Source organism: Heliangelus exortis, chromosome 12 (assembly GCF_036169615.1).
Source record: "Heliangelus exortis chromosome 12, bHelExo1.hap1, whole genome shotgun sequence".
Taxonomy (NCBI): Eukaryota; Metazoa; Chordata; class Aves; order Apodiformes; family Trochilidae; genus Heliangelus; species Heliangelus exortis.
In genome coordinates this window covers 67,440-80,412 of record NC_092433.1, presented here as the reverse complement: position 1 = coordinate 80,412, position 12,973 = coordinate 67,440, and the positions used below count along the sequence as shown (strand labels likewise).

Sequence of the window (12,973 nt, the reverse complement as noted above, 5' to 3'; positions counted from 1 at the left end):
CCAGAAATGCTGATGATATGTGCCTTTTCCAGACTTTGTGCCTTTACCGCTAGTTGAGAATATTTTTGGTATATTTTTAAAAGAGCAAAAAAAATACTGATTCAAGAGACATATTTCGTATTTTCAAAGTGTTTACATCATTTCACCCCATGGCTCTTGATTCACCATTTTTTTTATATGTATATATATATATTTATATATGTATATATATTTATATATATATATCCCATGTTGTGTGGTTATCTCATGTTGTGTGGCTCTTTTTGGAATCTGTGCTCCGAGGAGCAGTTGGGAACAGCTCCCTGCCTGGCAACAGTTCTTCCTACTGCACGTTTTTCCTGGCTCAAAAGCCAGGATATTTTTATCGTGTGTTTGTGGGGGGTGGTAAACTGTCTGTTGTACCACACATTTGCCACATCGATTTACCTCACCATCTCACATCAGGGACCAAAAGAAATAGCAGTAGTACACGTAAGTGGCATCAAAAAGGATTAAACTACAAGATTAGGGAGAACAATTTGGCAGATAAAGTAGCTCAACAAGCAGCTCTAAGGAGTAAGACGGTTCAAATTAATGAAATGAAAACACAAGAGGATTCTGGTGAAGAGGGACAAAAAGAGGAAAAAGATTCACCCCTGAAGAAGTGTCAAAATTTGAGAAGATAGGGTGTTGCAGGAGAAGAACTTCGAGGCGATGGCAAGCTCAGAGTGAGGACAGGATCGGTAGAGGACTGGCCACCAACCAGCACGGCTGCGAACCTGCTTCAGAGTGAGCCCCTTGCCAGTCTCAAGCCCCACCTTTTATTGGCCCTTGATCTTTGATCATGCGCACTTGGGCCAGCCCTAACTGGGCACAGGTGAAGCTGAGCACCGACTGAGCTCATTACTCGGCAGGTCCTGCCACCTGCTGCCTACAATAGGGGCTAAATTGGAACAGGGTAAATGGATGCTGCCTGATGGACGAAAGATGTTACCAAAAGTGTACACCAGGCAAATTTTGGAGTGCTTACATGCGCAAACACATTGGGGTGCAAAAGCATTAAGCGATCATTTTCTCAAACAATTTGGGTGCATTGGAATTTTTGAAATAGCAAAACAAATCACTCAAGGGTACCTAACTTGTCAGAAGATTAATAGAAAAGTATTTAAACAAGTGGCTATGGGTGGAAGAAAAATTGCCTGTAGACCTTTTGAGAGAGTGCAAGTTGATTTCACTGAGCTACCAAGAGTTGGGAGGATTAAATATTTATTAGTGATGGTAGATCTTTTAAATATAAGAAAAAAACCACAAAGTCAAACTGGGTTATCACCATATGAAATGTTATATGGGATGTCTTATTGTCAGGGAATGCCATTAGAACATAATATAATAGAAGATGAAAATATCAGAAAATATATTGTAACTCTGGGAAAGTGGTTAAATGAATTAAGGGAGGTGGGAATATTGGTGCAAACACCTCCCTTGGGATTCACGATACACCAATCTCAACCTGGGGATAAAGTTTAGATAAAGACCTAGAAAGAGGAAAGCTTATCCCCTCTCTGTTGGGAAACTGTCTGGAAGAAAACAGACGTGAGCAATCCTGACTATTTAGCTTTAGCTAGAGTAAGCTAAGGGCCTTGAGGCCCAGTTGCAAGGTTACTGAAAGATGAGCTATGGGAAAAAGATAAGGGAGATGGCAGCAGAAAAGAATAACAGATAATGATGTAGCCAGCAGAAGTTCTGTGAGAACAGGATTTGTGGCCAAGATACAGCCACCTGCAAGATATCGTTATATAAGCAAGGGCTCTATATAAAGCGAGTGTGAATTGTTAATAAACGACTTCACTTTAACCATATTGGTGACTACGTGTCGTCCTTAAACCTCCGCGGATTTTCTACATTTGGCGCCCGAACAGGGACCCTCTTGCTGTTGCTTCCAAGAGCGATGAAGACAGCTGGAATGAGAGGGTAGCGAGAAAGCCGACCGAAGCAACGGTGCGGCAGGAGCGGAGAAGCCAGTCGAAAGGAGACTGCTGCCCCGCGCTCTGTGTAGCTGGTGCCTGGCTACGGAACGAAAGAGGTACCTCGGAATTGTAGAATCTCGCCAGGAGAAAGGTTTGCAGCTGGGGAGGAGAGGGGGTCTACACTCTCTAAAGAAGAAGAGGCGGTACTTAGTGACTAATTCTTTCAGTTCTCGAGAAGTTCAAGTTGGAGCCCTAAGCTTTTGGTTTTAATTTGCACTAGGAAATTTGTGCTCAGGCTGAGTCTAATCCTTCCAGCTCACACTGACAATATTATGGCTTTGTGTTGGAGGCGCAAGACTTGAATGATTAATGGGTTTTGGGCAGAAAGCTGAGACTGGAAAGATCTCCAGTGTGGACTTGTCCTGCTGCTCTCTTGGCCATTGGTCAGTGCTGCAGAAATGAGAACTGCTGACTGGAGTTTTTTTCTGTTTTTTTTTATTATTTTCTGCTGTGCTTCTCAGTGTGGCACTGACCTTCTGCAGCTCCTCTTTGGTCAGTGCAATCACATCCTGTGCTCAAGGATACTAGCTTGTTTTGTATCATGCCTGACAGGCACCTGAAGATAAGACTGATAATCAGGTTGCCTCCCAGTACATGGTCAAGACAAAGGTCCATTTGTCCATTTGTCCAAAGGTGTGGACCACTCCAAATTCATATTTAGAATCAGTAAATAAGGTTCCACTCTTTCCTTTTAATAATTATAGGGCCCTCAATAAGGCATATAATTCACAAGCCTGAGCTGACCAGGATGGACTTAAAGGTCCTAATTCCATAGGTTTTAAATTTTTATTAAGTACTGCATATCCAGATTTTCTTTTCCCTTCTATTACTCAGGAGGATCTGTCTACAAATAATTTTTCTCCCTTCTCCAGTTCAGTATCACTTAAATCTAATCTCACTTACATTTGGGTTTCTATTCCTTGTAGGCAATCATGCTGTAATTTCTCTGATGGTTCCCCAAACAGAAATTGTGCAGGGCTTTGTGCAGAGGTTATCTTCAATTCAAAGCTGGGAGAGTCAATTAATATAGTTTCATATTTTAAAATTCTCCTATCTGTACAGGATCAAGTAATTTGGATAAATATCCTACAGGCTTCTTGATCCCTGCCCAGTCCTGAGGACCATAAGCTATCTGGTTTACAGTATTCACAAAGAGGTAAAAAGGGTTTTTCTAAATCTGGTAAACTTAATACAGGAGCCTCTACCAATGCTCTTTTAATTTCTTCAAATTTTAGATCATCTTCAGCAAACCACTTAAGCTGGTTATTTTTCAATTTTTCATACAAGAATTTTACCTTTTCACTATAGCTTTCAAGCCACGGTCTACAATATCCTAATAATCCTAGGACCTGTCGAATTTCCTTTTTTGCCCTTGGGGGCCATAGGGCCAGAATTCCGAATTCCAGATATCCAATCAGGGTCTAACTTCTTCTGTCCCTGTTCTGGTTTGGGCCAGGATAAAGGTCATTTTCTGTCTTGTACTTCTGCTTTCAGCTCAATCTCTTCTAAGTAGCTGGACTTGCTGAAATTAACAGCAAGTGCTGTTAACAGCTTCAGTGTCTGCTTCTAGGACTGATAACACTCGATGTTTACAGTTCTAGCCAGAGACTGGTGTGCAGAGCCAAGGACACTGCTCAGCTCTGAGGAACATTTTACCCTCCAGAAGGAGTAAGGAGGTCCCACCTGAAACCTTCCTTTGGGGAGAACCAGACAAGATGGATGCCAGAATTGACCAAACAGAGTATTCCATCCCATACACGTCATACTCAGTATAAATATGAGGGATCACAAGGGTCAAACCCCTTCCTGCTTCCCTTCCTTTGGTATAGGGTAGTGTTAAACTCTAATTGGGCAATGTGGATCCGTTATTTGGACAATAACAGGATCCATATCTATTTTTCTAGTTTCTCCCTCCTTACACCATACAGATGAATTAATAATTCCTTCATCTGCTTGCATCAAGGTGTATAATTTGATTTGTAATTTGTCCCCTTGACTACAAATACTTAAATTTAGTTTAAGAATCAAATCCCCTCCTAATAAATTATATTCTGCCTTGGGGAGCAAAAGCAAATCATTCAGACAAATTCCTTTTTCTGATTCTATTTCTACATCTCCTAAAACAGGTACTTTAAAAGGCTCCCCCTTTGCGCCAGTTACTGTCATGTGATTTCTCCCTTTTTCTACTCCTTTTGGAAGTTTTCGAATTGTTGATTTTTCAGGTCCTGTATCTACTAAAAATAAAAATTCCTCCTTATGGAGACCTATTAGTAACTTTATCAAGGGCTCATTTGATGTTGTAGTCCCCAGAAAATAAAGCCCCTGACACCCCTATTCTTCTTTTAACATTTTCTCATCTTGTTCCTGCCTATGACAATTCTTCTGAATATGTCCTTGTTTGTTGCAATAACAACGGACAGGACTCAGAGACTTGTTTTGCCAAGGTCTTCCCCGGGGTGTCCTTTCTCCTCCTTTTTCCTTTTTCTCGGGTAGTGACTGTTGTTGCTGTGTTTCTCTAGCTGCTGCTACCAGGATCTTTGCTTTCACTTTTTGTTTCTCCTCATCTCGTCTGAAATAAAACTTTCTGCGCTTCCCTGAGTAATTCCTCCAGTCCTCTCTCTTGCCAGTCATCCACCTTCTCCAATTTCCTCCTTATATCTCCCCAATATTTTGCTACAAATTGAGTTTTAAGGAGTGCTGTACCCGCCACTGTATTCGGATCAACTCCCGAATACAATTGCAGGCTTCGCCTCAGCCTCTCCAGCCATTCTGTTGGAGACTCGTCTTTCCCTTGATGTTCACTGAATGCCTTGTTAATATTCTGCCCTCTGAGAACTGCTTCTCTTATTCCCTGTATAATTATTGTCCTTAAGTCTCTCATGTTTTGTCTCCCCTGTGGTTGTTGGTGATCCCAATGGGGACCCACATTTGGCCACTTCTGGTCACCAGGTGCCCCTGTTTGATTCTGTCTTTCCCAAATCCTCATCCCAGCTTGCCCTTTTCCTCAGTAGTCTTTTTCCTTTTTGCTTCCTTTCTCTCCTCTTCATTATTTTCACCATCTTTTTCTTTTGTTTTTAATGCCATCAAAGAGGCAGGAAAAGGACGTGAAGTCCTGATCCATAACTCTGCACAATCACTTTCTTCATGACTAAAAGGTTAATAATTTTTAATTAACTTTTTCTTTTTCTGCGGCCCCTATAATTCCAATTTCTAATCATTATTCCTAATAGACTTAATTTGCTCCCTTTAATCTGGTCATGCGTCTTCGATTTGTCAGCCGCGTGCTGGGCGCCGGCTCTGGGGAGCGCGGCCGTCGCCATGGAGAGGCCTCCGCGTCCCTGCGCGTCCCTGCGCGTCCCTGCGCTCTCTCTCCCCATCGATCTCTCCGCTCCCTCTCGCATCCCTGAGCGTCTCTACGCCTCCCCCCCTCCCTCTTTTCCTCCCTTTTTCTTTCTTTTCCTCCCTTTTCCTTTCTCTTTCCTCCCTTTTTCCTCTTTCCGCCGGCATGGAGGAGACGCATCTGCCAGCCCCAGTGAACCCCAGCACGTTCCCGGCCAAGCTCTGGCTCCTGGTGAACAGCCCCCGCTGCGGCTCCGTGCGCTGGGACGCCCGCGGCGAGGGGCTGCTCATCGAGCAGGCGCTCTTAGAGCGGGAGCTGCTGGGCGCCGGGCCGAGCCTCGCCGCCGGGCTGGCCGGCGACGGGGCCGAGGTCTTCAAGACCCGCAACTTCAGCAGCCTGGTCCGGCAGCTGAACCTCTACGGGTTCCGCAAAGTGGTGGCGGTGCCCGGGGCTGAGCCGGACCCGGAGGGTGACAGCGGGGCTGGGGGCAGCTCCGCCGGGCCCCTGCACCACTTCCGCAGCCCCCACTTCCGCCGGGACCGCCCCGACCTCCTGGCCCAGATCAAGCGCCTGACGCGTGCCAACAGGGCCAAGCTGGCAGCCGGGCTGGAGGTGGGCAGCCGCCCGGCCAACCGCGTCCGCCGGCTGATGGGCACGGCGCTGCCCGGGGACCTGCTGCCCAAGGCCAATGGTCCCGGTGAGACGGGGTGGGCCGTGCGGGGCCGCGGTGGGTGTCAGAAGCGCCGGCTGGCTGCTGGGGGGGTGGAACATGGGCACTCCCTCCCCTGAGGGAGGAGGGTTGCCTGGCTTTGCCGCTGGCCGCTGACTTCCCCCGCTGGAGGGAAGCGCCTGGAGCTCCGCTTGCCCATCGTCTGCCTTGCAGCTGACACAGCAACTGTCTGGGGTCAGCACAAGGCTCTGAGGAGAAGGCTGCCGCTGTAGAGCTCCTCAGATTGCCTTTGCTTGCCTGTGGAAACAAACACCTTTCCCTGACAGTTGTTCCACTGAATCGATTAAGAGCCCACTGAAGGATTGCTGGCCATAGGACAGCTTCAGCAAAAACTCCCTCACGCCGGAACCACGGCGCTTTGCCAAGAGAAGGTTGAGATGGGAGCCCGGTCCCTTCCGGAACGTCACAGGGTTCTCTCTGCCTGGTTCCAGGGTACGAGGCTTCTCCAGCTTCTCCTACAGGCAAAGGCGCTGCCCTCCCGCTTCTCCAGAGGTGCTCCACGGAGGTGACATACACTGTCAGACCGGTACCCTCCATCCTGCCGCTGGAGCAGTGGTCAAGGCCAACAGGTGTGAAACGTACCTCTGCACTTGTTTTTCGAAAAGAGACCCAGATGTCCTCTGTTGTGTCCAGCTCAAGTCAGAATCCAACAGCAAGCATAGAGTCTAGAGGAAGAGAGACCCTGAAAAGCAGACAGATGCATGCCTGCCCTTCCTCCAGAGCTTGAGTGTCCCCTGCTGGCTTTCCAGATAGCCCCTCTGTTGAGGTTCTAGGCTGAGGGAAAAAGCACTCATCCGCTGCTAGGCAGTGCGGAGCTAACTTTCCCACTCAACATTTTTGAGTCAAGCAAAACTAGGACGATGCTACGAAAGCACTGAGAACCAGTTCAAAAGCGGTAGACTTGGTGTCAGTCTGTTCCCAGGTGAAGTTTCTAAGTCAAAGAGCAGTCAAAAGCATTGTGTAGAATATTTCTTGCTTAGCTTCTTCATGTTGTATTTTTGTAGCGCTCCCAAGACTGGAAAGTACACAAGTCTTGCCGCCTTTCTTTTGTCTACAATGTTCTGCTACAATTTTTTTCAATCTGACTTGAGTGGGTTGTTTTCTTCAGAAGAGAATTACATGCAAATCATTGTTGGTCTCAATTATTACCTTTTTTCAATTTCCCAAAAACTTCTGCAGCTCAAACATAGCGACTCTTTCTTTGAACCAAGCAGAGCTCAGGTATCCCTGGGAGGCAGGGCTACATTTCTGGGATTTGCTTTCCCGTGCCATCATTGCAAGGATTCCTCCAAGTAAGCACTAGACCTGGAGGTGGCAAACCCAGCTTCTGGCAGCCTGCTCACTGTGTTGGCATTCTTGCAGCCGCAGCGCCGTGTCGCTCCCCACCCGCCCGCTCTGGCTCTCCAGGTCTGGCATCTTCGAAGAGCACCCAGTGCAGCTTTGTCCAGGTGAGTGCAGCGTCCTGACGTGAGGTGAAAGGGGAGGAGACCCTACGAGTGAACCGGAGGCTTCTGGCAGTCAGCCAGCTGATTGTCAGCCCTGTTTCCCTGGGACCCAGACCGTGCTTTGTGGTCTCGTAAGGAAACTCCAGCCCTGGTGGGCAAGAGAGCCTCGGCCTGGTGCTTGTCCTTCCCGAGTCTTGCAGAGAGCATCACTTGAAGGTTAGGAGCCACTTAGAGAGGGCCAGTTTCTTGGGGCTTGGAGGCCAGCTGCTGGGCTTGCACAGGACGCACCTGCCCTTCAAAGCATGCGAAGGGGGTGGTTTTCATGTCCACACACCCACACACCCCCCCACACACAGCAGGTCCTACCAAGAGCAGAAGTTCCCAGATCTGGGTAAGCAGACAGTGCGTGGCAGGAGTGCACAGCTCCTGGGAGCTTTCTCTCCCGGGCAGAGAGAGAACAAAAGCAAGCAAGCGTGCCAAGAGTCAGGTGGTTAATGAAGAACAAGGCAAAGTAGTCATCCTTTTGGTTTCTAATTCAAGTTGCTAACTGAAAATAACAGACAAGCTTTCCAGCTTTTGGATAAGCAAACACTTGAGTGGATTGGTGAGGGTCCTTTCCAAGGCTTGGAGAACCAATACACATCCTGTCACTGTGATTTTTGCATAGCAAGGTTCACTGGATCTTCTTTCTTCCAGACTCCACCTGTGCAGTCCCGTTGCGCAGCAGAATTCCCACCCTCCAGCTGTCCGTGCGGCACTTCTGAGGACAACAGCCAGGCAGAAGTCAACCTCGACTATGTGTTCCAGCTCGTGGAGGAGATGTGTTCCCCACTCCCAGGTGAAAGGGCTCCAGTACAAAGTGCTGCTGCTGAGATTCTGGTAAGTAACCTGCCTTTCTCTCCAGGCCAGGCAATGAAGAGAAATAAAACAAACGTGCCAAGGGTGAGGTGGTTAATGAAAAAAAAAAAGCAAAGTAGCAGCATCGTGTTCTGGTTTTATTTGCTGAATTCTTACATTCAGCAGTCTGTTTTAACTGAACATAACAGACAATCTTTTAAGCTTCTGGAAAAACAAACACTTGAGTGGAGTGCTGAGCTTCCTTTGAAAGCCTTACAGAAGCAATACCCATCCCACCGATGTACACTTTTTTTCTTTCAACCCTGTTTGAGTCTGAAAATAATGGACAGTCATCCAAGCTTTTGGTGGCTCTTTGGCTTCCTTTTGTTTTGTTCCACGTGATCGTGGGTATAGGCCGGTTCAGGGTAATCTGGTGCCCTGAGGGTGCAGTGTGCTGTGTTTTGGACAAGCTTTATCATCTCGCTCAATTTCAGAGTAAAGCTGTGTTTGGTGTAAACCTCTGGGGTAATGATCTTACTCTGAGAGTAGTGGGCAGAGAATTCTAGAGGTTAATCAGGCTGAATGGTTGTTAAAAGAGATGAACTAAGAAAGGGTTAAGCCTGACCCAGGGCTAGGCAGTTAGACAAGGTTAACTCTCCCCGTTCCATGAAACCCCTCAGTGAGAGGGACAGGCTGGAGAGGAGGACTGGATCTAACCCTCCCTCGGCTCCTCTCTCTGAAGGAGTCCAGTCTCAATCTCCCTGGGTTGCCAACCAGGTGGGACGTGACAGGAACACCTTACAACTTCATGTCTGTAACAGCTGAGTGGGTTGGGATGGGATTTCCAGGCAGAGGTGTGGGGCTGGCATGTGTGGTTTTGCATCATCATCATCGTCATCATCGTCATCATCGTCATCATCGTCATCATCATCATCATCATCATCATCATCATCATCATCATCATCATCATCATTTGCTGCGTCAGCAGCCCTGCCAAGTTGCTTGTGCCAGTTCTGCCGGTACTGATCCACGTGATGGGAACAAGGAGTGCACCTGGCTTTCTTCGGGCCTCCTTCTCCCAGCTAGTTGGATAACCCAGGGCAAAGCTCAGGCAGTGAGGACATGCATCCTGCCTTTGTCTGTCTGAGTGTTCTTATGTCATGTTTCTCCTACAGGGGCATTTTGTAAGAGCCTGACCTTCCTTCTGAGGTAAAAACACTTCTCCAAAAACTGATTCTGAGGGATCCTTATTTCTTTCTTTTTTTTGATGGTTTGTTCTGAAGGACAATACTAGTGGTACCTGTGCTGCAGTGAGAGAGGAGACACAATTCCCACCTGGAAGCCAGCCCAAGGACACACTGAGAGGAGAGGGAGACTCCTCTGGAACACCTGCCTGCAGGAAAAGGAGACACAGTTCTCAGGATGACAACTCCCCTGGTAAGAGACTCTGCGGCTTTTTGAGAGATGACCCGAGAGCTACTCTGACCCAAGTGTTACAGAAAGGGGAGATCAGAATTGTTTAGTTCTTGTCTGCAGTCTGAGCACTTCGTTGCTCCTGCCGCTCCGTTACTGTGCTTGTACACTGTGTTAGGACACTTGGCAGCACCTCTGGACGTGCTCACGCTGGCTGGCGTTGGGCAGTTGGTGTCCATGGCTCTCAGTACACAGGCAAATGACAGATGTTGAAGCACGGGAGCGCTTTCCCTGTCATTTGTTTGGTTCCTGCTTTCTAGGTCAAGTTTTGTAAAATGAGAAGAATTCCTCTTTGTTGAAGAGCAGGCCTCCCATGCTCAAGTTCTAGCATGGGAGAAAGGGAAGGGGGATGAAGGGAAGTTCTAGCATGGGAAGTTCTAGGCTGCCTCTCAGGCCGTATGTTCTGGTACCTGCTCCAAGTACCATTGCTGTGTGTGCTGCCGGCTGGAACAGACACAAGGACTGAGATTTACTCAGCACGCCCTTTTCTTCCTAGATTTCCACCTGCAGGGAGATGCATCCTGCAAGCGGGGCTGCTTTCAGGAGGAAGAAGGAAGCGAGTGAGGAGCAGGGGATCAGCTGGATTATTTCAGCTCTGTTGGAATAGATTTTGCTTGCACTTTTATTTTGTAGGCGACTCGCCGCTCCATTTTTCCACCTTTTCTATGATTCTTTATAGCTGCTGTTTGTTGTTTTACTACTTTTCAGTTGGTCTTCAAAGTAGGTTTTTAACTTTTTAACTAGGATTGTATTTATATTGGTAGGAGATGTTATGTGTTTAAAAAGCACTTCATCAGGTGTTATGATAGGTGCTATTTATTATATATCTATACCTATTTATAGGTAATTATAACTATGTATGCAGATTTTATATTAGGTGCTGTTTATTACCTATTTATACCTATTTATAGATATTCATACCTATGTATACAGATTTTATATTAGGTACTATTTATTACATATCTATACCTATTTATAGATACTCATACCGATCTATTGAGATTGATTTTAGATACTGTTTGAAGGATAAAGGGGGGTACATTCTCTATTGGTACTTAAATATCTTTAGATGCTAATTTTAAAAGGTTCTGGAGCTGGATCTCCTGCAGCAGCAGTCTGGGTTCAACTGTATTTCTGTTCACAGGGACAGGGTGGGATTTGGTTTAGCTCGAGCATTGTACAACTAAAGAGTACAACTCTTTATTAGGAAGCAAGCAATTAAACTTTTAAACTGACAGGACTGTTGTCTCTTTTTCTCTATCTTTAAATTTCAGATAATGGAGTATTATCGTTTTAAAAAAGCATTCATGATTTTATTAGTTCATGGTGACAACTGTATCAACAAACCAGCATGCTTTTTCTCTGGAGCAAAGGCATTTCCCCAGAAGCTGCCAGGGCCATCCAAGAGTGACAACAGGGTAGAAAAAAACCCCCAGAAATTCCTTGTCGCCTGCATCCAGTCAGAACCTAGAGCAGAACCCAGGGCAGAGTTTAAGAGGGTAGACATGTGAATAGCTGGTGTTTTTTTTGGTTTTGTGTGGGGTTTTTCTGGTTTGTTTTGTTTTTGTTCACTTCCTGCTTCGGGCACAGTCACCTCCCCTGGCCAGGGGTCCTCCACAGCTGCAGGTCTCTCTGCTCCAGTATTGCTCTCTCCTCTCTCCCCCCCTCTCCTCTGGACACTCCCTCTCTACAAAAGTCCTGTCACACTTACCCACCACAGCTTGGAATGAAAATGGACCAAGTGGCACCAGAAATTTTACAAGAGATTTGATCGTTGCAGTTTCTCAGCTCCACAGTAAGCGTTCCACTGGCAGTAAACACTTTCCACACCAAAGCCACCCAAATACCATGTTCCTAACATTCTATATCCTAATAGAAACTTCTGCAAAAATCTGCTTAGTAGACTAAATGCCATCAACGGCTCTAAATGCTCTCATGAAAACATCCAGAACTACACATTGCAATGGATTTTCATCAGCATTTACTAAGGGACAGGAACCAACAGAGGGGGAGCATTTCTCAAAAACAATCACTCCACCTCTCGCTCCCTGCTCCTGAGCTGCAAAGACAGCTTCAGAAGACATGCATCCTCCTAAGCCCACAGGTAGTGCCTGTCTTTAATTTCCCTCATATTATCTCACTGGTATCTAATTGAAGTCAGAAAAACTCAGCTGGGATTTAGCTGCAAAATTGATTGCCTCTCCTTCACACTTGAAGGAAGGGTATGCCCAGGTTTTCTACATTTTCCTGTTTATACAATGAAAGAGAAACCTCTATCTACAGATACCTCCTTAATGATGCCTGAAGACTACCACAGCTGTAGCCCTGAAAGAACTCCTCAAGCCAACAGGCCTCCAGGTCAGAAAGTTACTGCTGGCAGGTTTATACTCCCATACAGAAAACTGATACAAGCCACGAATGATAGAAAAACGCTTGCCGTGTTGGTGTGTTACCAATAGAGTATTTTTGTTCTATTTCTTGTAAACTGTTCCATAATTCTTCCATTTCTGCAATTTTCAATTTGATTCCCTCTGATCAAATAACACAAAAAGAGTTTTTACATCTCATAAGTACCTTACTTGGCATTTTTACTTATCCTAACCCTAAACTACAAACCTTTTTATTAAGTGTTCATGATGTGTTTGGTTGCTATGAACTTACACTAAGTATAAAACAAGAAGGCAAAGTATCTACTTGATACTGAGAATTCCAGCACAAATAGGCAGCTGATATCCTGTGCTAGGGTACCAGCTTTGGTAACCATTCTGCTTTGCCATTAGTAGTTATCAAAAACGTACCTAATAATCACAGAGTCACAGAATGTTTTAGTCTGGAAGAGACCTTCAAGATCATCCAGGCCAGCCTTTGGCCAACTACTAAACCACGGCCTTAAGGACCAGGTCCAAACACCTCTTTAATACCTCCAGGGATGGTGACTCCACCGCTGCCCTGGGTAGTGTGAAACCATACTGTATAATCCATAGATTAATTGAAAGCAGATGTACTCTGAGCAAAAATTTCAGATTGATGTGTAAAAACACATTTCACATATTTTGTTGTTCAGCAAAGCACATTACACATACACACATGCAGTCATTTGATAACTGATTTGTTAAGCCCCTGTTTGTATTAACTCTAATGT

General features: G+C 46.0%; 1 protein-coding gene across 1 annotated transcript; it reads left to right on the top strand.

Moving 5' to 3' along the window:
- The first annotated feature begins 4,503 nt into the window (after nt 1-4,503).
- On the top strand, nt 4,504-11,066 carry LOC139801328 (heat shock factor protein 5-like). Its single transcript, XM_071755309.1, has 6 exons — nt 4,504-6,043; nt 6,508-6,645; nt 7,439-7,524; nt 8,218-8,400; nt 9,642-9,795; nt 10,328-11,066. The coding sequence occupies exons 1-6, from the start codon at nt 5,512-5,514 to the stop codon at nt 10,393-10,395; spliced, it is 1,161 nt and encodes a 386-aa protein (XP_071611410.1). The 5' UTR covers nt 4,504-5,511; the 3' UTR covers nt 10,396-11,066.
- The last annotated feature ends 1,907 nt before the right edge of the window (nt 11,067-12,973 follow it).